The following is a 25069-nucleotide window of genomic DNA, read 5'->3' as shown; positions in this document are numbered from 1 at the left end:
ATTCTCCACCACTGGTGTGAACTAACTCCTTAACAACTTGAGCAAAACATGCAGTTCCATCGGGTGCATCACTACCCAACTGGATTGACCAGTCACAACCTTCATCCACTTGAACTGCAAGAGCACGGTTAGTCTGGTTGTGGACAGGCACCAATGTACGCTCATTGTTTCTGTTCTGCTGGTTGCCTTGGTTTCTGAAGGGGTTTTGATTCCCGTGCTGGACTGGCTTTGTACATTCTCTTTTAAAATGACCCCGTTCACCACAGTTGAAGCACTTCACAGCCTGTTTATCAAACCCATACTTGGTGTCACGCTTACTTTCCAAGCTGGTTCTGCCAGTGCTCTCCATCCAATCCTTTGCCCTTCTAACAGCACTCGCAAAGGCCCACTTGATATCCATCAGATCCATCTCTTCTTTATCAATCTGCCGATAATCTTCTTGTGTCAGATTAATGTTGCCAATCTGACCTTCTATCAACCCACAGTACGCGCTCACTACGGTGTTAAACAGCTCCATGTGTTCTTTGGCTACTTCCACACTGACTTTAGAAAAGCTTGAAGTGTCAAGCTGCACTGTACTTGGTTTTGTTGGTTGACCAGCAGATGATGTTCCTCCATAACATGCACGTTGTGTTGGAGCGGGAGGAGGAGGAGGTGGCTGTATTGGATTCCCATACATATCAGTGGTTGGAGGAGGCTTGACAGGAACTTGCACTGTATTGCCATACATATCAGTGCTTGTGACGAAGGCTGTCTGCAGAGGTGCATGCTGGCTGCTCGGCACTATGGCTCTTGAAGAAGAGGAGCTTGTAGTTCCATAATACATTTCTGGATTTTGTTGCACTGGAACTCTTTTAGCTTTCAAGGTCTCTTCTTGATCCTTGTTCTCCAACAACTGTACGAAGTCGTTGATGTTTGTAGTAGCCATGACCCCATTATACTTTAAGATTTCCAGAAAACTGTTCCATTGGGGAGGCAATGCATCAGCAAACTTCTTCACAACCTCTGTCTGAGTTGTGGTCACGCCAAAGTTGTTCAACTCAGTAAGCAAATGATAAAATCTGCTTGTCATATCACCCAGAGACTCCTTATCTAAGCACGCGAAACCGTCAAATTCCTTCTTAAGTAGATCATGACGCAGTTGACGAGTTGCCTCATTCCCTACTCCTCTGGTCTTTAAACCGTCCCACAACTTCTTGGTAGTCTTGAAGCTGACAAACTGATGATATATATCTTTGCTTAACGCCTGAGTGAGAATGGCGTAAGCTTTCTTCTCCAGATCATATGTTTTCTTCTGATCCTCTGGAAGATCTGCAAATGTGGCAGTTGAAGAAGCAGCAACCTCGATAGCCTGATCAAAATCTGTGGTGAAACGTATCCACAGCTCTGTATTCTGACCCAGAACATATGTACGAAAACGATCAGCCCAACCCGGATATTCATTTAAATGCATCAGCTTTGGAGGTCGATTCAAACTCCCTGTTTCGCTTTCGCTTAAGAGAATACTTTGGATGCTCGGAGTTTGATTTGATACCAACGCCCACTGATTTCCCTGAGAAGACGTAGATACCGGAGACTCGGCCCATGAAGGCGATAGACTTGTAGACGTGTATTTTCCACTGTCTGGCGCCGGTGTACCCCACCATGAAGGAGTAGACCCAGAACTTGTATATTTACCGCTGTCGGGAGCCGGATTCCACCAATTCGGATTCATGATTGATGAGCAAAATAAATGCTAAGTAAGAATGATCCGAAAGATAACACAACCGAAAGATCCTGGTCGAAAGATCTGAAATCACTGAAACTTGTTAGCAATAAAATGACCACAGTCGAAAGATATAACCTTGTTCGAAGGATCAACAGTACTCGAAAGATTACTGTTGACTCTCGAACAATGATCTCAAAAGACTCAAAGACTCAGGAACACGAAAGATTCCCTTTTTAAAGATCCTTATCTTTCGTGTTAAATCCTTATCTTTCGAACACAGATCTCGAAAGATTCACCAATACGAAGGATCCTAATCTTTCGGACACTAGTCTTTCGAAAAGATTCCTTTCTCGAAGGATATGATTCAGACTTCGAAGGATGGGTCGAAGGATAACAATCTTTCGAGCCTTCCTTGATCGACAGATGTCGAAGGATAATCTTTCGATGTCGAAAGATATCTTTCGAGAGCTCTGACACAATCTGATCTGATGTGAAGGGTTGGTGAAAAGGTGACAGGTTGGTAAGGTCAACCTTTCGGCAAAGGGGATGTCAGATCAACTTTCCCACCAACTTTTGAAAAGATTGCCCAAAAAGGATAACCTTATCCTAAAACCAGTCACCGGAAACCTTGATCGGAATATAGCCGGAAAATTCAAAATCACTTAAAAACAATTTTTCAAGTTACCCAACCCAACCTTGAACACTCCCAAAGGTTTAAGATCCGTTTTTCAGTTTAAACAAGCAAGAAAACCACCAAAAACGGGTGCTAAACCAAGTGTCCAAACACACCAAACACTTGAACAAACCCGGTTTTAAACAAGGTAAGAGCGAGGCTCTGATACCACTTGTAGGTCCCTCTCGGAGGATCGAGAACAAACCTAAACCTTGTTATACTAACTCACTAGCGAGTGCGGAATCCAGGCTAGCAAGCAAACCGGGATGAGACAAGTATAAACACAAGCACACAAAGATTCACCGATTAACACTAGTCGTATTAATGCAAATGAAGGTTTCGGTTACAAACAAAATGTTTACAAATCTAACATGTAAACTCTCAAAGTGTGTGTGTGAGTTCTGGACAGAATGCTCTCAAAGCTTTCGGATGTGTGTGTTTTTTCTCTAACAAGTCTCATGAAACTCAACACATGCATGGGTATTTATACCCAGCTCAAGATGCTATGTCCGAAGGATTCGACAGATGGTCCGAAGGATCATCTGTCGACCACATGTTACACGAAAGATCAGCATGGACCTCGAAGGATCATCCTTCGAGGTCTAATGGTCGAACCATATCTTTCGAGCACCTCGAAGGATCAGTTGTATCCTTCGAGGCTATCCTTCGATCCAGACAAACATCTTTCTAACTGTTGACTAAGTCAAACCAGGAGGATGGTTAACTTTGTCAATTTACAGGACTGACAAGGACATCGTTTACAAAGTGACCGAATACAGACAAAGTACAGACACAAGTGCACCAACAGAAAGGTCCAAACTTTCTATATTGGCAAGATTAGATAAATTCTTTGGAATTGGTCCACTCAGCATGTTATGAGACAGGTTTAAAACGCGAATCTGGGACAACAACCCTAGTTCTTCTGGAATTTCACCGGTTAGTTTGTTGCAGGATAGATCCAATCCTGACATGATATCAAGAATGTCACCCTTGTAAGGTAGAGAGAGGGTTTTTGTTGTGAACATAACTTCGTCTTGCGTTTGAAGCGCTTCATTTTTAGGTTTCCTTATATACCAACTTTCTAGAACACTGCTGTAGACACTTTCAACAGCAGATGGATTAAATTCGGTAGTCCGCATGAAAACTTTGTAACTTGGGCCAGTAATATTTCGTAGGCAGCTAGGTATTGAACCAGAGAGGAAGTTATTGGATAGATCAATTAGACTTGCATTAGTTAACTTGCACAACTCGTTGGGAATAGAATTACTAAAGTTATTTTTTCTCAGAATAAGAATCCTTAAATTTGACAGTTCACCAAGAAATTCAGGAATCCTGCCTGACAAGTGATTGTCGCCTATATCTAAAGTTAAAGCATTACTCAAGTTCCAGAAGGAACCAGGAATTGGTCCTGTAAATTTGTTCGAACTCAAATGGAGATGCTTCAAACCTTGGAAATTTAAGCACGATGGGATAGGTCCTGAAAAATAATTTTTTGATATATCAAGAAACGTGAATGGAGCTGTTCCACAAGAAAACGAACCTCCCAAGCTATTATTTCTTATCACAAGTTCCCTCATGTAAGGCAAGTCACTTATCCAAACAGGGACCAAACCGGTAAAAAGGTTATTGCTAATATCCAAAAGACTTATTCTACCAGTGGAAGTTATTGCTATTATTTCGTCACTTGTTTCACTTCCAATTTTCCCGGTGAAAGAGTTGCTATCTAAGTGAAGCCGGTCAATGTTATACCAATTTAAGTTTCTTGAAAGTACCTCGCCATGAAAAGTGTTGTTTGATAGTTTTAATATCTCCAAATTAGGGAGGTTTGTGAACAATTCAATTGGTACTTCCCCAGACAAGGCATTATGAGATAGATCCAGGTGTTCTAGCAAACTCAAATCACCAACTGAAGACGGGATTACACCATGTAAAGAATTTCTGGATAAATTCAACCGAGTTATATGGGGAAGGTACTTTTGTATATCTCTAGGAATATCACCTATAATGTCATTGTCGGACACATCCAATTTCTGTGTATTCCTATTCGTATAAAACGCCAAAGAAAACTTGCCGCCAAATGAATTGTTTCTCAGACTAAGAACTTCCAGCATTGTGTTATTTTTAATTAACCAATTTGGAAATTGTCCCTTTAAAGAGTTGTGTGACATGTCTAGTTCCTGTAATTCATTCTGATGAAGTAGAAAGCCAGGAACTACACTTCCTTTCTGCCTATTTAAGTTGCAATTTGACAGTATAAGAACTTTCAACCTGAACATTGGAGTCCAACCTATAGGCTCCTCTGTTTCCACCGTTAACGTGTCATTCTCATTTATGAATGCAACAACCTCAAGGTTTTTGTTACTTGAGAATGAGCTGAATGAGAACGAACCTTCAAATTTGTTATGGCTAAAATCTATGTACTTGAGAGATTTGAGATTAGCAATAACCGACGGCAGAATTACTCCGGTGAATCGATTTGAAGAAATATCAAACAACGTAAGAGACGACAGCTTATTGAAACATTCAAATAATTTTCCATCAAACATGTTGTGACTAAGATCGAGCTCTTTGAGGTTCTTTAATTCCAACAATCCTGTCAAAATAGAAGATTCGTTGTTAGTTCACCCTTTAAAAGTAAAAATGATTTGCACTTGCACGGTCATTCAAAGTTAGAAAGATTAACCAAGTATAGGGCAATGAAATTGTAACAAAGTATTTGCAAAAAAAAAAAATATTTTAGAGAACATACCATGATTGGATAACGACCCGTTTAGATTATTGTGAGCGAACGAGACAACTTCAAGAGAATATAATAACTTTATTGTTGATGGGATGCTTCCAACAAAATTGTTGTAACTCAAATCTAAGGCCTTCAGATGGTGAAAATATTTCAAATCTGAATAAATGACAATAAGAGAGCATCCTTGTATAGTTTATTAAATAGACTGGAATTTTGATACGAGACAAAATATCATGGTTATGCATAACTTGACTAATTGTACTGAACCATCTAGGGCACATCTAAAATTCTTATTTCACTTACTTTTTTTTTTATTGTGAACTTATTAGTGTGATATTTGTTTCAACATCAGATCAAAACATGTTTGGTAAGCACTTATTTTTATGTCTATAAAAGAAGAAATGTAGGTCCGGGTTTCGGGATCAAAACCGTGATTTTCATGATTATGTTCAAAGATGGAAGAGCTAGAGATGATAAACAAACAAACTTTGTATTAATCCAGTAGTAAAACATTACAAGTCGGCCCGATTACATGATAACCGAACTAATACCAAAGAAGTATACATCCAGGGAGAAATCAAGTGGTGATTTCTCCCGGTGAGGTCACAAACCTCCTCTCACTCTCTTGTGTTGCAAATGACCAAGTTGGTATTTATACCCAACACAGGTTGTATGGTCGAAGGATCTAACTGACTAATCGATAGATCATCTGTCGATCATTCAGCTTTCGAAAGATACACATATACCTCGAAGGATGACATATCCTTCGAGGTCCATCTTCATCCTTCGATGGATATCTTTCGAGCTCATCGAAGGATATGCACAATCCTTCGATGCCCTATCCTTCGACACCAAACATTATACAACCATAATTTGTCTAGCAAACACACACGGTCAAACGAATAACCCTCTCGTTTGACCACTTCAAACGAGCGGGTCTATACACGTTCAATAGACCGTTTCACTAACTATTACAAATTCAGCGTAAAATAATAACTAATCTATTCGACAAGCATCGGACACAAAATCTGCATCAACAAATTCCCCCTTGTCCGTTGCTGTCGAATGCCGAAAATGCAACTGCAATCGATCTTCAGTCAAGTATTCATCTTCTGTGCGTTAACAAATTCCCCCTTGACCGATGATCCAGGTAAGTAGTATCTTGATGCTCCCTGTATAATATTTCCCCCTCAAAGTACGCGTATCCGTGTTGAGTGTTGTGCAATTTCCTCAAAAGGCTTAATTGACCGATCTTCCGCTGATCTTCCAATACTCCAACCGGCATTTGATAAGGGTTCCATTCTTTAAAAAACTGCATCAAGTCTTGATCTTCAAGCATACTACATTGATAGAGATTTCTGATGAACTGTCTTCTGTAAACCGTCTTTGTGGAATCGACCAAGTAATGCACTTTAATCTTCAGCATCAACACTCAGGAAAGTCAGCTAGACCAAGTGTATCCCTTGCAAGCTCAACCAAACGGCACGCTTAGTTGAACTACATCCAGATCTCATTGTCTCGCCTTTGTGAAGTTGACCACGTAATGCACTACGGATCTTCAGCATCAGTACCCAGGAAGTCAGCTTGACCAAGTACATCGTTTGCAAACTCAACGAATTGAGTTACCCCCAGATCCCTGTAAAATCCCAAAGAAACATCAAACCCAAAACCGAATCCTGCAGGTCTTCAGCCTTGAATTATCAACTTCCATAAAGATTCCCCAGGTCTTCAGTAAACAGCGCTTTGAAACAACTGTCGACTTTAGATACCTGTATGTTTCCGTGCAAAACCCTTCACGCTGGCTTGGCTGGAGAATTAATTAAAATCCTCAAATATGTGTCTGTGCAAAACATTCCACGCAGAACCGTTTCTATCACCAGAAAATCACAAACTCTACCACCTGTGATTGCGTTTAGAAATTTACCGAAGAAATTCAACATATGAAAATTTTTATCCCCCCATTTCTTTGGTAAAATCTCTAAACCTTAACAGATTCTTTCCACTTCAAAGAAACTGTCGTCAAATGTTCACCAATTCCCTCCACTGAGCGGAACTGTCGTCAATCTTCATTGAATGTTCTCGGTTCCGAAAATTCACGAACATGACTTTCTTCTTTGCATATTCTAGTTGAATAAAAACGTCCCCTGGTACCCCGTAGGATCTGACTTGTATCCCCCCAAAGAATTTGTGAACTCGTTAGGACCGGTATTGACATTCTAGGTTCATTCATTCGTTACCAAATGCGAGAATATGACAATGAACAAAAAGATTTCTTCGTTGCATATTCTAGTTGATAAAGAAATTTCGCCTAGTACCCCGTAGGATCCGACTTGTATCCCTCCAAAGACTTTGTGAACTCGTTAGGACCGGTATAGACGTTCCAGGTTCATACGTTCGTTTTCAAATGCGAGAATATGACAATAAACAAAATGCTTTCGAACATTTCCGAATAACCGGTAACAATCATAAATATTGACGTGCGGAAGTGAACATACCGTGTTGTTTTTGGCCCATAATAGTCGCGTTACCATTTTTGCCATTTGCATCGGTAACCGTGACTACCCCACATTTTTCAAAAATCAAGTTTTCATCATCTCTTGTTTTCATCATTCCGCATCATTTCTTGCGTTCCCAAATTTGTACGAATTTGGCGTTGAAAAATAGAAGCAATCTTCGCGAACACCCGACCCGACTCCCACTAGTAATTTGTTTATTATTATTATTATTATTATTATTATTATTATTATTATTATTATTATTATTATTATTATTATTATTATTATAAAAATTATTTTTTTTTTAATGAAATCCAACAAACACTTGTGCCACAAATACTAGTGGGCCATGAAGACTTATGATTCAAAAGGAAATTAGAGGCCCACACCAAACAAGTTCACAAAAATAAATTTTCACTTCATTTTTGTGTGGTCCAGTACGTGAAATGTAGAGCCCAACATTGTTTCTTGAAATTTCGTGGCCCTAACTCATTGTAAGGCCCAACTGCTACTTCATAATATCCAACATTGGTGGGCCTATTTGTTTCGCACAAGTGAGCCCAACATCCTTTTCCAAATGTCTGAGTAAACCTTAGTTGCTTAACTAGCCGCTAACATCCTTTTCCAAATGTCCTTTTCTGCGATACAACAGCATCAGCTGTCATCCTCCACCTTCAAGCACAATAATCCAGCCGACATCAACCTGTTATCATCGACCTTCTACTTTCTTCGATACAACAACAGCAGCACCATCATCTATCAAGATTTGTTCAATCTTTCGAGCCCCAAACAGCATCCTTCGAGATCTGAGGAGGAACCTTCGACCAAAGATGACCTTTCAAAAACTTATGATCTTCCGATTCTGTTGTGATGACCCTTCGATACACAACAAGATGATCTTTCGAAGTTATTTAGGGGGTAAGGTTGATCTTTCGAGATTTGTAGAGGTTGATCTTTCGAAATTGTTGGAGGTTGATTTGATCTTTCGAAGTTTGTTACAATGACCCTTCGAAACAAGTTGGGCTGACCTTTCGAAACAGAAAGATGACCTGTCGAAATCAGTTGATCCTTCGAGTAATTGTTTTGATCTTTCGAAGTTGTGATTGATCTTTCGAAGTATGAAGATAATAAGAACATCAAGAACACAGGAGACTGTAAATATGCAGATTCGATGAAAACACTTTGTAAACGATTTTTGATGATGATAACTTGAATTTTTAGGAGAAAAACATAAAACCCAACACTCGTTTTAGCACAGATCTGAATATTCGGGTCCAGATCTGAGTTTTTCTCATTTTCACCATTTTTACATCTTGAACAAAAACGCACAAAAATCACAGATCTAGAGCACATGTGACTTAGTAAACTGTTAGATTTACTAAATCGGGCACCATGGCTCTGATACCAATTGTAGGTCCCTCTCGGAGGATGACGAACCTCAAACCTTGTTATACTAACCCACTAGCGAGTGCGGAATCCAAGCTAGCAAGCAAACCGGGATGAGACAAGTATAAACACAAACACACAAAGGTTCACCGATTAACACCACTTGTATTAATGCGAATGAAGGTTTCGGTTACAAGCACAGTGTTTACAAATGTGTATTGCAAACTCTCAAAGTGTGGGTGTGTGTTTCGGACAGAATGCTCTCTAGAACTCTCTATCTCTCAAATGTGCATCTATTTTTTATGTCTAACACATACATGGGTATATATATACCCAGCTCAGGTTGTCATGGTCGAAGGATTCGATAGATGGTCGAAGGATCATCTATCGATTACAAAGTGTTCGAAGGATCCAAATATACTTCGAAGGATTGCATATCCTTCGAAGTCCATAGTGTTCTTCGTAACATATCTTTCGAGGTCATCGAAGGATAGAATCAATCCTTCGATAGACCAACCTTCGACACAGACCAATAGACAACCATTTCCTAACTGTTGGCCAAGTCAAACCAGGAGGACGGTTGACTTGGTCAACTTACAGGACTGACAAGGACATCGTTTACATCGTGACTGAATACAGACAAAGTACAGACACAAGTGCACCAACAAGAAACAATACATAAGTTTCTCAAACAATTAAAAGAAACGGGAATTGAATTACTAGAAGGTTTGATGTTAGTGATCTTAGTGTCATCAAATTATTTCATTGGAATTTCTTAAAGGAATTTATTTAAGACTAAAAGGAAACTTGTTAAACATCGATACAAGTCAGTCAGGAGGTGTTACAATTGCAGAGTTAACTGCCAATTGTTTTAGTCGACATCTAACTATGATATGAACTTATGAAGTGAAATATATTTCTCTTACTGATTCAGTATCACAAACCACTTATTTATATTAGTTAAGCACGACTATTAACTAACGTAACTAGTTCTTTATTATCCTCAAGCTAAACGTAGGTTGTAACGCAAGAAAAAAAAAACCTTGTAAGATGACATGTAGTGAGGTAACATGAGCCAAATTTTGCTTACAAACTACAAGAAATGATCTGCCGAAAATAGCCCAATAGAGACTGATTTTGAAGCTTAATATTTAAGTGCAATCTATTGTGTTGCAAACGGTGCAAGCCCATTTTCAACACAATTTTTTAAAACACACGGATCTAAAGATTCAGATCATAGATCCTCCCCAGTAGCATAATAATCTCCAAATTCTACGCAAATATTTAGTTTTGTTCTCTCATGGTCGTGCCCCAAACACACCATCTCTAGACATTACTTCTACCCGGGCACTTAATTGAATATTTAAGGTGGAAGCTGGTGATAATGAGGCAGTTGACTAGTGAGTGGAGGGAATTGGCAAGCAAATGACGCCAAACGTCTTTGGTGCTTGATATATAATGAGCAAATGACGCCAACCGGTAAAACTAAGAGCTATATATAATGAGCCTTTTTGCATTCCGGCCACTTACTTATAAAATACAACTAGGTTAGAACCCCGTGTATTACACGGGTTGATAAAAATAAATATAGTTAGACGGCGTTCAGGATTGAGTTTTGAAATAACTTATTGTGTTTTTTAAAAAGCCAATAAATTCAAAAAGTATTTGAGAATGATAAAAGTCTTTTTTTTTGGCTTTTTGAAGAAGGTAAAAAGATGTTTTTCCAAAAGCCACTAAAACTCATCTTTTTAAATAGGTTTTAGTTTTTTGAATATAAAATTACTGATTTATCCATACCCTTTATCAAAGTTTACACATTCTTTTATTCCTTATCTTTAGCAACATAGGCACTGATAACGATTTTGTTGTTAGGGATAGCAAAAATACTCGAGCTCGACAGGAATACCTAATACCTAACACAAATGAAACGGGTATATCCGATACCAGACGGGTATTGGGCCGAGTATGGGATTAGTTTTAAAAAAATTTGCGGGTATGGGTCGGGTATGAGATTAGATGATACCCGACCCGATTACCCGAAACCACATACTCGTCTACCCAAACTATATACCCGATCATATATCCAAATTTTTTAATTTATATTGTTATTTTTCATTAACCTTTGTTTGTTAGTTATTTATTTATTTTAGTATGTACATAATGTGAAAAAATAAATTTTATTTTAGTATATGTATTTTATAATAGTATTTATATTATGTATGTGTGAAATATATATATATATATATATATATATATATATATATAAGTGTATAAGTATAATAAAGTTGTTATTAATTGATGATAAAACTTATATGTACGTAATGTACATTTTTTGTTTATAATAATGGTTGTGTAAATATAATCATATAATAATTATAATAGTAAAGACATGTATTTGGAAATTACAACATATATCTTTAACAAACTAATGAGTATATTTGATACCCGAAGGGTAATTACCCGACAAATACCCGACGGGTATTGGGTCGAGTATGAGACACGATTTTACAATCGAGTATGAGTATGGGAGTACCCAACCCAAACCTAATCCATTACCATCCATATTTGTTGTGGTTATTTCCAGTTCTGCTCCTACGATTTGTTTTTGATAAAAAAAGAATTCATAAACCACATCCATATTTATCGTAGTGTTAAATGCTTCGTTTTACTCTATTAAAAAATAATATTTAAAAATATTATTGATAATAAAAATTTGTATTAGATTAGATTTTAGATTTGATTAAATATTATTAATAATAAGAATTTGTATTAATTTAGATTAAATATTATTATTTTTAGTATTATTAATAATTTTAATCAATTAAATGAGAGAATGACAAGTGTCCCAAAACATGTTTGTTTTATTATATAGTATAGATATGTATGAATTGATCTTCTCTCAATTGTTTTAGAAAATCTCGGTTTTCAAATTTCCAAACATTATTATAAAAGATCATTGTATAGATATTGTATTTGAAAAAGTAAACTGAAAAGCAAAAATATGATTGTCAAAAACTTTTTCGTGGTAATGATTACCTCAAAATCTTATTATAACTCTCAGATTTAGGGTATACGGGGCGTAAATCGGGGAGTGCCGCGGGGAGTGATTTTGCCGATAGGCAAGGTGCCGCCGTTCAATCGGTGAGTGAGAGAGAGGGATGAAACCGGTGGCGGCTCACCGAGAGAGAGGGAGGAGAGAGAAGGCGGCGGTCCAATCACACCTTTTCTTTTTTTTTTTTTTTTTAAAAAAAAACCAATTAACCTAAGAGTGGAGTGGCGCCATCAAATTGGGGTGTTAGGGGAGTTTAAGAGGGGAGTTGACGTGGCACACGGGGATTGGTTTGGCGTAAGAGAGGGGACTCACCTATTAGGTGAGCACCCCCTTCACCCTTATATTTAGGTTTATGTGACTCCACCCGACTCACCATCATCTGCCATTCAGGGTCAGAGTCGGTCAGAAAACTACAATATACGTTACATATAACAAATCGACGCCACACTCTTCGCCGGAAAGTCGATCGAAAAAGCTATGTCAGAAAATACGGTTCTCCTAGAATGGTAATATGTAGTCCCAATTAGGGCTGTTCAAATTCGGATATCTGAATTTTGGATATCCGCGGGTGATGGTGGATGGTTGTGGATGGTGGTGGCCGGTAGAAACAGTGGTTGGAAAGCTGGGGATCAGAAAAAAAAATTACTTATATACATGTTAACAAACAAGTTATAGGTCTATTTAGGTGAAAAGACTTACATGCCCTTGCTTTTATCTATAAAATTACCAAAATACTCTTCTAGTTAATGGATTTTTTGGATAGTGTTAGAGGCGGGGAGCAAAATGACGATAAGTTAGAAAAATCAGGGAAGAAAATGACTATTTTAAACTATTGGGGCAAAACCGTTAAAATGACCAAATCAAAACACAAGGAGTCAAATGGAAGTTAACTTGTTTTTATTTATGTCTTTTAGTAAGAAAGGGCATTATGGCCATTTCACACATACTTGACATAATAAATGGATGAGTTAACGGAGGTGGACTGTAATTAGTGAAAGTACAATGTTTTGACAATTTTTAAACTAATAGACTGTAATGATTATTTTCAACAAAACACATGTACGAAAAACGTAATTAACTCTTATGTAAATATAATGTATAAATTCAGAGCGTTCCAACGTTTTTGTAAACCCTAAGCGAACTACGAAGTGGAAGCCCTTTTGCAAAACATATAGAGTTAATAGAAAAATTAGTTGCTAAAGTTAACCTACGCTTAGTAATTAGCCCTAATTTTGCTCATATGTTCTCCTCCAATCCCGAGACCCGACGCCATGAGTGATTACCGTTAGTGATAGCCGATAACCTAGAAAATCGAAAGAGCAGGTTGCAATAGGAGGTAGGAACGATGACTGCGGCTCAATTTTAGGGCTTTTTGGCGCTGATTCACAGAATTCGGATGAGGTCGAGTGGTAGATGGTTGCTACAGACTGCGGTTATGTATGTGGTTTAATTTTGAAAGGGTTTAGTTTTGCTTTTTATTTAAGTTTGATACGTATATAATATATATAACTTTACTAAAAATTGGAGGTCCTTGACTTTTTGTGGCCCTAGATCCGTGCCTAAATTGTTAAGCCTAACGGGCCGGCCCTGTATAAATTCCTCTTGTAAAACTTACTTTTCGACTACAATCATTTTCACAACTAACATGTAAGCTTATATGTGTCCACTTATTCTTATTAAGAACATATGCCCATTCAAGACATTCCATGCTTCTTAAAGCAACATATTAATTAACATCAATAACTTGTACGATAGATAGTATTGATGCAGTTCTAGAGCACCTATAAAAAATTTCATGATGAACAAAAAGTATATATACCTTCCACCGGTAATGTTCCATTGAATTGGTTATCATTCAAGAGGAGGACTTCTAAGTCGCGTAGATTATGGAGCTCTGAATTAGATAGGAAAGACATATCAGACAATATAATTACCATTATACTAATTCGGAACACATGATAGCAACAAATCAATTATCTAAAGAACAATAATTTAAGGATGTTAAATAGATTTAAAAACACATTTTAACAACTTAGCTATTTGAAAGGTGTAGTCTTCCCAAGAGATGAGTATTTAGGAGAAGGTTAGTTTGATGTTCAAAAAGAAAAAAATAATAATAATAAGAAACCTAACCATTTAAAGTGAGTGAGTGAAGATCACAAAAGCTCAAGTCAAGTGTCTTTAACTTCCTCAACAAAGAAAATTCTACACAAAAGACATTGCATGGTAATGAGGTGAGATTTGATATTTAGTCGTTTCTTAACAATCTCATAAAAAATGCATGCCTTGCATTGGAAAGGAACTTCCCAGTATCCGAGAATAACGAAGATTAAGAATCTTGAGTGATGGAAGGAAACTTAGGCATGATATCATGCTCTTGTTTAAGTCGCTATATTGCATGGATATACTCTCTAGATTCTTTAATCTCATTAAGCTCTTACAACCTATAAAAAAATCATAACATGGACCAAAGTCCTAAATTTGGGTAATAATGTACTAATTGAGGATTGATTAACTCTTTGAAATTTACATTTAATAGTAAATTACAACTTTTGTCTTTTATGTTTGTACCAAATTACAGGCAGTGTCCCTTGTCTTTAAATTTGACGAGTTTTGTCCTTAACATTTCAAACTTCTGCACGTTATTTCCTTTAGCCCTAACTCAGACGGACTTTTTGGTTAAATATGGTAATGTCCCTTACATATGAGAGTATAATTGTCTTTTCAGCCTATTAGTTAAAAAAAACATCTTAAAAAAACTAAATACGATATACATATACACTCATCTCTTTTTCTCTCTAAACAAACTACTGAGTAGAACACTATTTTCTTTCTCTCTCTCTACACTCTAGCTTACCACCACCACACCCTCCTTCCAAATAACCTGTTGGTGCACTTGTGTCTGTACTTTGTCTGTATTCGGTCACGATGTAAACGATGTCCTTGTTAGTCATGTAAGTTTGACCAAGTCAACTGTCCTCCTAGTTTGACTTGGCTAAACAGTTAGGAATATATTTGTAAAGTGTCTGAGTCGAAAGATGGGCCATCGAAGGATTATGTCTATCCTTCGATGAGCTCGAAAGATGTCCAACGAAGGATACTGTTGAACCTCGAAGGATATACCATCCTTCGAGGTAAATGTGGATCCTTCGAGGGCTTTGTGATCGACAGATGATCTTTCGGTCATTCTGCATGATCCTTCGACCAGACCTGCTGTGTATGGGTATAAATACCCATGCAGTGTGTTCAAGACAGATAGATGTACACAGACACATTTGAGAGATAGAGAGCATTCTGTCAACACACACACACACACACTAGAGAGTTTGCAAAACTTATTTGTAAACATTGAGCTTGTAACCGGAACCTTTCATTCGCATTAATACAAGTGGTGTTAATCGGTGAATCTTTGTGTGTTTTGTTTTTGTGCTTGTTTCATCCCGGTTTGCTCACTAGTTTGGATTCCGCACTTGCTAGTGGGTTAGTATAACAAGGTTAAGGTTGAACCTCATCCTCCGAGAGGGACCTACAAGTGGTATCAGAGCTTGGCTCTTTACCTTGTTTAAAACCGGGTTTGTTCAAGTCTTGGTGTGTTTGGACACTTGGTTTAACACCCGTTTTTAGTGTTTTTCTTGGAGTTCTTGATATAAAAACGTGTTCTAAACCTTTCGGGTGCGTTCAAAGTCGGGTTGGGTAACTTAAAACATGTTTTTAAGAGATTTGGTGATTTTCGGCGAAATTCCGGTCATAATTCCGGTGACCGGTTTCTGGATAAGCTTGTCCATTTTGGGTAATATTTTGTTTAAACAATCTGAGTTGGTAGAGAAGGTACAGTCTGACCATCCCCTTTGCCGAAAGTTGACTCTACCAACCCATCACCTTTTCACCAACCTTTCACATCTGTGTCAGTTGTGTCAGTAGGATTCGAAGGATATCCTTCGACATCGAAAGACCATCTTTCGATCAAAGATAGTTCGATAGATGAACATCTTTCGAACAGTCTTTCGAAGTCAGAGATTCATCCTTCGATCCAGGGAATCTATTCGAAGGATATCAATTCGAAAGACAAGGATCTTTCGGTAGTGAATCTTTCGAAATCATTGTTCGAGATTCAACAGTGATCTTTCGAACACTGTTGATCCTTCGAACAAGATTTGATCCTTCGATTGTGATCTGTTTAGTCTTAACAAGTTTGTGTTTTTCAGATCCTTCGAGCTAGGATCCTTCGGTTGTTGTCATCTTTCAAGATATTGATATAGAATTTATTTTTCTTATCAATCATGAATCCGAGTTGGTGGGGAAAACCGGCTCCTGACAGTGGAAAATATACCAGTTCAGGTTCCACTCCCTCATGGTGGGGTACACCGGCTCCCGATAGTGGAAAGTACACAAATACAAGTCTATCTCCTTCATGGGCCGAGTCTCCGGTGTCGACATCTTCGCAGGCAAATCAATGGGCATTAGTATCGAATCAAACTCCGAGTATTCAAAGTATCCTTCTGAGCGAAAGCGAAACAGGAAGTTTGAATCGACCTCCGAAGTTGATGCACTTAAACGAGTATCCGGGTTGGGCTGACAGATTCCGTACATATGTTCTTGGTCAGAATACATAGTTGTGGATACGTTTCACCACAGATTTCGATCAAGCTATAGAAGTTGCTGCTTCGTCGACTGCTACTTTTGCCGACCTTCCAGAAGATCAGAAGAAAACATATGATCTGGAAAAGAAAGCATACACCATTCTCACTCAGGCGTTAAGCAAGGATATTTATCACCAGTTTGTCAGTTTCAAGACAACCAAGAAGTTGTGGGACGGGATAAAGACAAGAAGAGTAGGGAATGAGGCAACACGTCAGTTGCGTCATGATCTTCTCAAGAAAGAGTTTGACGGTTTCACATGCTTAGATAAGGAGTCCCTGGGAGACATGACAAGCAGGTTTTATCATTTGCTTACTGAGTTGAATAACTTTGGTGTAGCAACAACTCAAGCTGAAGTGGTGAAGAAGTTCGCTGATGCATTGCCTCCCCAATGGAGTAGTTTCTTGGAGATTTTGAAATATAATGGGGTTTTGGCTACTACAAACATCAACGACTTCGTGCAGTTGTTGGAGAACAAGGATCAAGAGGAAACCTTGAAAGCAAAAAGAGTTCCAGTGCCACAGAATCCTGAAATGTATTATGGAACTTCAAGTACTTCCTCTACAAGATCCATTGTACCAAGCAATCCTGGTTCACATGCTCCACTGCATACAGCCTTTGTCACAAGTACAGATATTTATGGCAATACAGTGCAAGTTCCTGTTAAGCGTCCTCCCACCACAGACGTGTATGGAAATCCAATACAACCACCTCCTCCTGCTCAAGCATGTTATGGGGGTACATCATCTGCTGGTCAGCAATCAAAGCCAGAAAAAGTACGGCTCAACACTTCAAGCTTCTCAAAAGTCAGTGTGGAAGTAGCTAAGGAACACATGGAGCTGCTTAACACGTTAGTGAGTGCGTACTGCGGGCTAGTTGAAGGTCAGATTGGTAACATTAATCTGACACAAGAAGACTATCAGCAGATTGATAAGGAGGAAATGGAGATGATGGATATCAAGTGGGCCTTTGCCAGTGCTGTTAGACGAGCAAAGGATTTCATGGAGAGAACAGGCCGAACCAGCTTGGAAAGCAAGAAAGACACCAAGTATGGGTTCGATAAACAGGCTGTGAAGTGCTTCAACTGTGGAGAACGTAGCCATTTCAAACGAGAATGTACGAGGCCATCTCAACATGGGAACCAAAATCCCTTCAGAGGTCAAGGGAACAGAGGAAATCAGAATCAAGCAAGGAACAATGAGCGTACATCGGTACCGGTTAGCAATCAAGCAGGACCATCTAATGCCAACCAGGCACTTGTGGTTCAAGTTGATGAAGGTTGTGACTGGTCTATTCAGTTGAGTAGTGATGCTCCAGATGGAACGGCGTGCTTTGCTAAGGTTGTGGATGATCCTGTTCACACCAGTGGTGGAGAATCTTTCGCCAATGGTGGTGAATCCTCTGAGGATGAAAACTCTTCGGGTTATAGCAGGAGTTCAGATGAAGAATCCTCAAGTTCAGGTGATGAGAATGTGGGTGAGACATCTAGTGCTTCAGTTGATGCAAATATTGATGAGCTTTTGGAGGAAGCTGCAGCAAGAACTGATAGAAGATCTATTCTGGTGGATCAAGCTTCTTATTCTTCATCTTCTCTCCATTCAGCCTTTATGGCTAATGTCGACAGTTCATCAAGTCAGGTATGTGTCAATGAACCCACTACTGCTAATTGTGTTAACTGTGATAGTTTGCGTGCTAAATGTGATGATTTAGAGGCAAACATGTCTGAGTTGCAAGGCAAACATGATGCTTTACAAGCTAGTTTGTTTGACTTGCAAGACAAACATGTTTCCTTGAACGCCGAGTGGTGTGAATTGCAAAGCAAACACGAGGCTTTGCAAGAAAAATATGATGTGACATTCATCCACAATCAGAAGTTGACTGTGGATCTTTCCAAATGCACAGAAGCCAACATGTTTTATGAAAACCATGAAAAGGAATTTAAGTCAGTAATTGAAACATTAAAGAAAGATAAAACTGAACTGACAAAAATGGTTTCAAGAAAACAAACTGACATTAATGTGTATATATCTCACCTTGAGATTATGCAAAAAGAGATGGCTTGTGTGCAAACCGAAAGTGATGCAATCCAACTTAAGCTAGACAGTTATTTGAGCTCTAGCTATGTATTGGACCACATCATTGATGTTCAGAAAGAGAAGAGGGATGTCACATGCATAGGCTACAAGAAATGTCCACCACCAGTTAGACACAATTATGATGCCATGCCTGATGAGGAGGATTGAGTGTTCTTTGAACCATCTGTTCCTCTCGTTGTGAAGGAGTTTGCCACAGGACTCGGATACAAGAAAGATGTATCACCAGATTCAGATACTTCAGCAGATACATGTGTGTCTCCTGCTGAACTGAATCAGGATCCTCCTGTCATTATTGAGGATGCTGATTCTTCTGATGATGAATCTGATGATGCTATCATAGCAAAGTCTGATGCGGTAGTTAAGGATGAGGACATACCTCTCGAGAATTACATTCTATGTGATCCTCCTGCAAAACCCGCTAAGACTGTTGCGATTGAGTCCCCGTCTGAGAAGGGGTCGGAGAGTGAGAATTTGCTGTACACGTTGGTTGGAGATGATAAGATTTATTCAGATAAAGACTTTCCGATTAAAAATGTTAATAAATCTTTAATCAGTAAAGTTTTTGAAAATTCGACGAGTAAGTTTTTGGGAAAGGCAGGACCACATGTTACAGTTACCCAGTGTCCTCCTATTCCAAAGGCTGAAGTTCGAAAACAATTTGGAAATAAGAAATTACCAACAGTGGCAAAACAGCAAAATCTCACCAAGCCAAAAGGAAAATCACCGGCTCAAGCACAAACGAAGCCGAACCAAAAGAAGAAGAAAAATGTTAACTTTGTGAAATCGACGGGAATAGACAAAATTGCGACTTTTGAAAACAAGTCTAACTTAGATTTTGTCAAGAAAGCAATCGTACAGAAAAGAAATGAACCAAGCAGTTCAAAACCTAGTACCTCGGGTTCACAAAGTTCATCATCATCGGCTAGACGATCACATGATACTTCGGGGTTTGTTGAACGAAGATCATGTTTTGAGTGTGGAACAATTGGGCATATAATTCGAAATTGCCCATATCTTCATAAGCAAAAAAGAAAAGGGTGATGTTCCCCGTGACCAAACTGACCGTAAGCGATCTGTTTCTGTAAAACAAGATCCCCGCCTTGTAAAAGAAAGGGAAATGAAACAGAGACGCCAACAGGTCAAGAAAATTGAAAAGGCTATTAAAACCGATGTGGTTCAAAAACAATCTGTTTCTGTAAAACCAGTAAATTCAAAAACTTCAAATAACCATGAAGTTAAAATTTTAAAGAACAACACTGGTGAAACAAAACAGACATGGAAACCAAAAACGGTGGTTAAATCAGGGGGACCATCACAATTCACCAATCATCAAAGACAAGAGGTTATTGTTATTGATGAAAATGGAAGACCCAAGACCACAATGGCTTGGGTCCCCAGCTCCAACTAATCATTTGAGTTCATGTGCAGGGTGTTCCAGGAGGAACTATCAGTAGTCATTGGATTGTTGATAGTGGGGCATCCAGGCACATGACAGGCGACATGAAGCTTCTCTACGACGTCAAATCTATTAGAGGAGGTTATGTTGCTTTTGCTGGAGATAAGGGAGGTTATATCACGGGTGAAGGAATGATATCCAACGGGATTGTCAGCTTTGACAAGATCAACTTTGTGCAACAACTTGATCACAATCTTCTTAGTGTTTCTCAAATTTGTGACAAGCAATTCTCAGTACACTTTGATGCTAATGGATGTTATGTGCTGAAACCCGGCTTCAAGATCCCAAAAGAATGGATTCTCTTGTCTGCTCCAAGGATTAATGATTTGTACGTCCTTGATATGAGCCAGGCTATTACTACGTCTGCACAAGCAACAGATTTCGTTTCTAAAGCCACGGAAAAAGACACTATCTCTTGGCACAGACGAATGGGTCACATTCACTTACGCAAAATGAATCATTTGGTTTCAAATGAATTGGTAAATGGTGTTCCTCTCAAAAATTTCCATCTTCAAGACGTCTGTGTTTCGTGCCAAAAGGGTAAACAAACAAAGAAAAAGCACCCTACAAAGAAGATCAACACGGTGGCAGTTGCCCTTGAACGTTTGCACATGGATTTGTTCGGTCCTGTCAAGCACAAAAGTATTCGGGGTGATCAATACTGTCTCGTGATTACGGATGATTATTCAAGATTTTCTTGGGTGGCGTTCATGGCACACAAGAGTGAAACCTTTGGTATTATCAAAAACTTAATCATTCAGATTGAGAATTTGTATAAGTTGAAGGTTAGGCGGATACGTAGCGACAATGGTACTGAATTTAAAAACCATGCCATGGCGGAGTTTTGCACTTCAAAAGGTATTCTTCATGAATTTATTGCAGCTTATACTCCTCAGCAAAATGGCGTCGCTGAACGTAAGAACCGCACATTGATCGAGACTGCTAGGACAATGTTAGTAGAGTCGCAGTTGCCCATTCCATTCTGGACTGAAGTTGTGGCCTCTGCATGTTATACATTGAACCGAGTCCTTACAGTCAAAAGACATAACAAGACCTGCTTTGAGCTTCTTAACAAACGGAAAACATATTTGTCTTATCTCGAACCGTTTGGAGCTCCATGCACAATGATCGATCCTAATGGAAAGTTTGGGGCCAAAGCAATTGAGGGATACTTTCTTGGGTATGCCACCCCTAACTTACGAGTCTGGAATCTAGAGACAAAAAGGGTCGAAGAATGGTCTGAGGTCAGAGTACAAAGGCACACTTTGCCAGTCAAATGTCCTGGTCAGCCTTGGATGTTTGAGTACGATGACTTTTTCAATTCGATCAATGTTGAAGCCGTTGAAGAAAATGCTGCGGCAAGGATGTTTTTCGAGAGTGACAATGCAACAGTTTCACCGGTGGTTCGTCCAATTCTTGTTAATCAAGAACCATCTTCTTCGGTGAACAATAATACTCTCAACATTGAGGATTTTCATGATGCAACCGAATTGAACGAATCTTCAGAGGATGATGAATTTCTAGATGCAGATCAAGAAGCTACTACAACAGCAGTTCATGGTACTTCGGAAGGTACTCCTCCAGTGGATGCCACCAGAACAGCTGAAGCTACTGCATCATCCTCTTCGTCAATTCCAGGTCTTGATTTGGTTGTTGATTTAAATCTCAACAACCTGGGTATAAATATTCCAGTTCGAGAAAATCCTGAAACAAGGATTCATAATACTCATCCTCAACAAAACATCATAGGAAATGTGCAAAGTGGCATTCAAACAAGAAACATGTTGCGGAACAACAACAATGCAGGCTTGTATGCGGCTATTAGAGAATCCGGGCAACAAAACGATTGGTCTTTCGCGTGTTATGTCTCACAGGAAGAGCCAAGAACTTGGAAAGAAGCCATGAAAGATAACTCTTGGGTGGAAGCAATGCAGGAAGAATTGCAACAATTCCAGAAGCTGGGTGTCTGGAAACTTGTAGAGAAACCCGCTGGATACAAGAAGATTGGAACCCGTTGGGTGTTCAAATGCAAAAAGGATGACCGCGGAGTTGTTATCCGGAACAAAGCACGCTTAGTCGTTCAAGGTTTTCGTCAGATTGAAGGGATCGACTACAACGAAGTGTATGCACCAGTTGCACGTCTCGAAGCAATTCGAATCTTTCTAGCCTATGCGTCCTTCAAAGGATTCAAGGTTTATCAGATGGACGTGAAAAGTGCATTCTTACATGGTGTGGTTGAAGAAGAGGTGTACGTCGAACAGCCTCCAGGTTTTCAAGATCCTATTCATCCCGATCGGGTTTGGTTGCTCAATAAAGCTCTCTATGGTCTTCATCAAGCACCGCGAGCTTGGTATGCAACCTTATCTAACTATCTGCTGGAGAACGGTTTTCGAAGGGGTCTTATCGACTGTACTCTTTTCATCAAAGAACAAGATGGAGATCTTCTACTGATACATGTATACGTTGATGATATTATTTTTGGTTCTACTAATGATGTCTTGTGTAGGAATTTCGAGCGCATTATGCAGGATAAGTTCGAGATGAGTGCTATGGGGGAAATGAACTTCTTCTTGGGCCTACAAGTGCAACAAACAGAGTCTGGGATATTCATCCATCAGACTAAATATGTTGGTGACATCTTGAGCCGGTTCCAGATGTCAGATGCAACGCCCATTGGTACCCCATTGCCGATAAATAACGGAATCACTCCAGACTTGAAGGGTGAAGCTGTTAGTCCTTCATACTACCGCGCAATGATCGGATCTCTTATGTACCTCACAGCATCAAGGCCAGACATAACGTACCCAACGTGCCTGCTTGCCAGATACCAAGTGAACCCGAAGGCCTCACATCTTGCAGCTGTTAAAAGGATTTTTCGTTATTTGAAGGATTACCCTGACACCGGTCTATGGTACCCTAGGGAATTGGTAGCATTCAGTGATTCTGATTTTGGCGGATGCAAAATCGACGGAAAATCCACAACGGCTGGATGTCAGTTTTTAGGAAATCGCCTAGTCACATGGCAGTGCAAGAAGCAGACATGCGTCGCTACTTCAACATGCGAAGCTGAATACATTGCTGCCTCAAGTTGTTGCTCCCAAGTTCTGTGGATTCAACAACAATTGCGGGACTACGGTTTTGAATTCCTAACTACTCCTATTTACGTTGATAATTCTGCTGCATTACAGATCACTAGAAATCCTGTGCAGCACTCAAAGACCAAACACATCGAAATCAAATATCACTTCATACGTGATTGCTTTGACAAAAGGCTAATCGATGTTGTTAAGGTCCACACCGATGACCAACATGCCGACCTTTTTACCAAAGCCTTTGACAAATCAAGATTTGACTTTTTATTATTGGTAAACGGCATTAAGGTCAAGCCAGAGTAAAAACCAACATCGGAAAATCATTTTTGTAAATATCTTTGTTTTTAAATTTGTCTTAGTTTATTGATTTTAGGGGGAGTAAATCCAAAAGCTGAAAATCCAAAAACATTGAAAAATTCAAAAACACAAAAACAATAGAAAATCAAAAATGAGTTTCCTGACGAGCAAAAGAGAAAATGATAGTACATCAGTGGTCTATCCAAACCTCTTTAAACTTTGAATGAAAAACGATAAGCAGCTCTATATAAGATGTATCGGTAGGCTCACAATCATTTTAAAGTGTGCAGGGTGATATAAATCTTAAACCGACTGAAGATCAGGTGGGAACCATTCATTGGCATATGGTCTTAGTACCGAAATTTCGTTTGATAGATTGCCGAGGTTCTGAAATATTCGGTCTTTATGCTGCTTATCATCTGGGTTTCATGGTTGTATCTTTTACCGAAAAATAACGGGGACGCAAGTCTAGATCTTCCATGATACTATACATACGTGTACATAATACATACTGCATTCGACCTCAATAAGTGATAAACAATCACATGTCCAAACAAATAAGTGATAAAATATCACATTTATCCGGGAGTCAAGTTCGTCTCTCTGCTGTACGAAAGTACTGACCTGTTCACGGACTTGCTCCTGTGCCCTCATGCATATAAAAATCAAGTTCCTCATCAATAAGTGATTATATCACATAGGGCTTGTTTTCAAATCAAAATAAGTGAGAATCTCACATCATATACGGTCAAACAGATGATAATCGGTATACTCACCGGTAAGATGAACCCTCGTGCATACCTTGATACGGGAATGTGTCGTGATGTGGATGAACATCGGTCGGTAAGTATAAGGTTCCTTCGTCTTAAGTAAAGTGAAGTTTCCTTTTTTATTCGGAACTCGTAGTCAAGATCATACCTTAACTTATCTCCTAAACATGATTACATCTGATAAGTTGAGCTTAAGTGGACAACAATACCGATAATTGTTATAGGATGCTTGTCTTAATGTTAATTAATTGAACAACAAGAGCGCTTTGGCATGACCGTACACTGATATGATTCTCTTACCCTCGAAACTCGCAAAAAGAATGTCTGTATATATTTACTTACTGCTTTCAGTCTTTACATTTGAAAAATTCAAAAATACCAAAAAGATTTTATTTCTAATTTATTTTCGATCGTACGATGTTGGAACTCGAGTCTTCGTTACCTGAAACCTGAACGAAAACCGAATTGACTAAATCTTCATAAACGGTCGAAATTTGCAAGTTTTGAAAGTTGGAAACTAAAATTTGACACATTTATTAAACTTTCAAACTGTCGGACGGTGTTTGATTGTGACATGGTCATACGTGTGTCATTTGTTTATGCTAACAATATTCCAAGCAGTTGTTCTCATTACGCGTTTAGATGTCTTGCATGTGCAGATTCTAA

The 25069-nt window shown here is 38.9% G+C and overlaps 1 protein-coding gene across 3 annotated transcripts in view; it reads right to left on the bottom strand.

Moving 5' to 3' along the window:
- Positions 1–3121: 3121 nt before the first annotated feature.
- LOC110935701 (receptor-like protein 13) overlaps positions 3122–25069 on the bottom strand; it is a 56047-nt gene continuing 34099 nt past the window's right edge. For 2 of the 3 annotated variants that reach the window (XM_035989731.1, XM_035989732.1), the window contains 5 exons: positions 14340–14498; positions 14188–14259; positions 13874–13948; positions 5131–5277; positions 3122–4974 (listed from right to left, as the gene is read on the bottom strand). In XM_035989731.1, the coding sequence (XP_035845624.1) occupies positions 3140–4974; positions 5131–5277; positions 13874–13948; positions 14188–14259; positions 14340–14498 (2288 nt within the window). In that variant the 3' untranslated portion in view covers positions 3122–3139. The remainder of the gene's footprint in view (positions 4975–5130; positions 5278–13873; positions 13949–14187; positions 14260–14339; positions 14499–25069) is intronic. The other variant, XM_035989733.1, reaches the window with a different exon arrangement.

Source organism: Helianthus annuus, chromosome 4 (assembly GCF_002127325.2).
Source record: "Helianthus annuus cultivar XRQ/B chromosome 4, HanXRQr2.0-SUNRISE, whole genome shotgun sequence".
NCBI classification, from domain to species: domain Eukaryota; kingdom Viridiplantae; phylum Streptophyta; class Magnoliopsida; order Asterales; family Asteraceae; genus Helianthus; species Helianthus annuus.
Note: the sequence above shows the minus strand (reverse complement) of the source record. Positions and strands in the feature narration are given on the sequence as shown.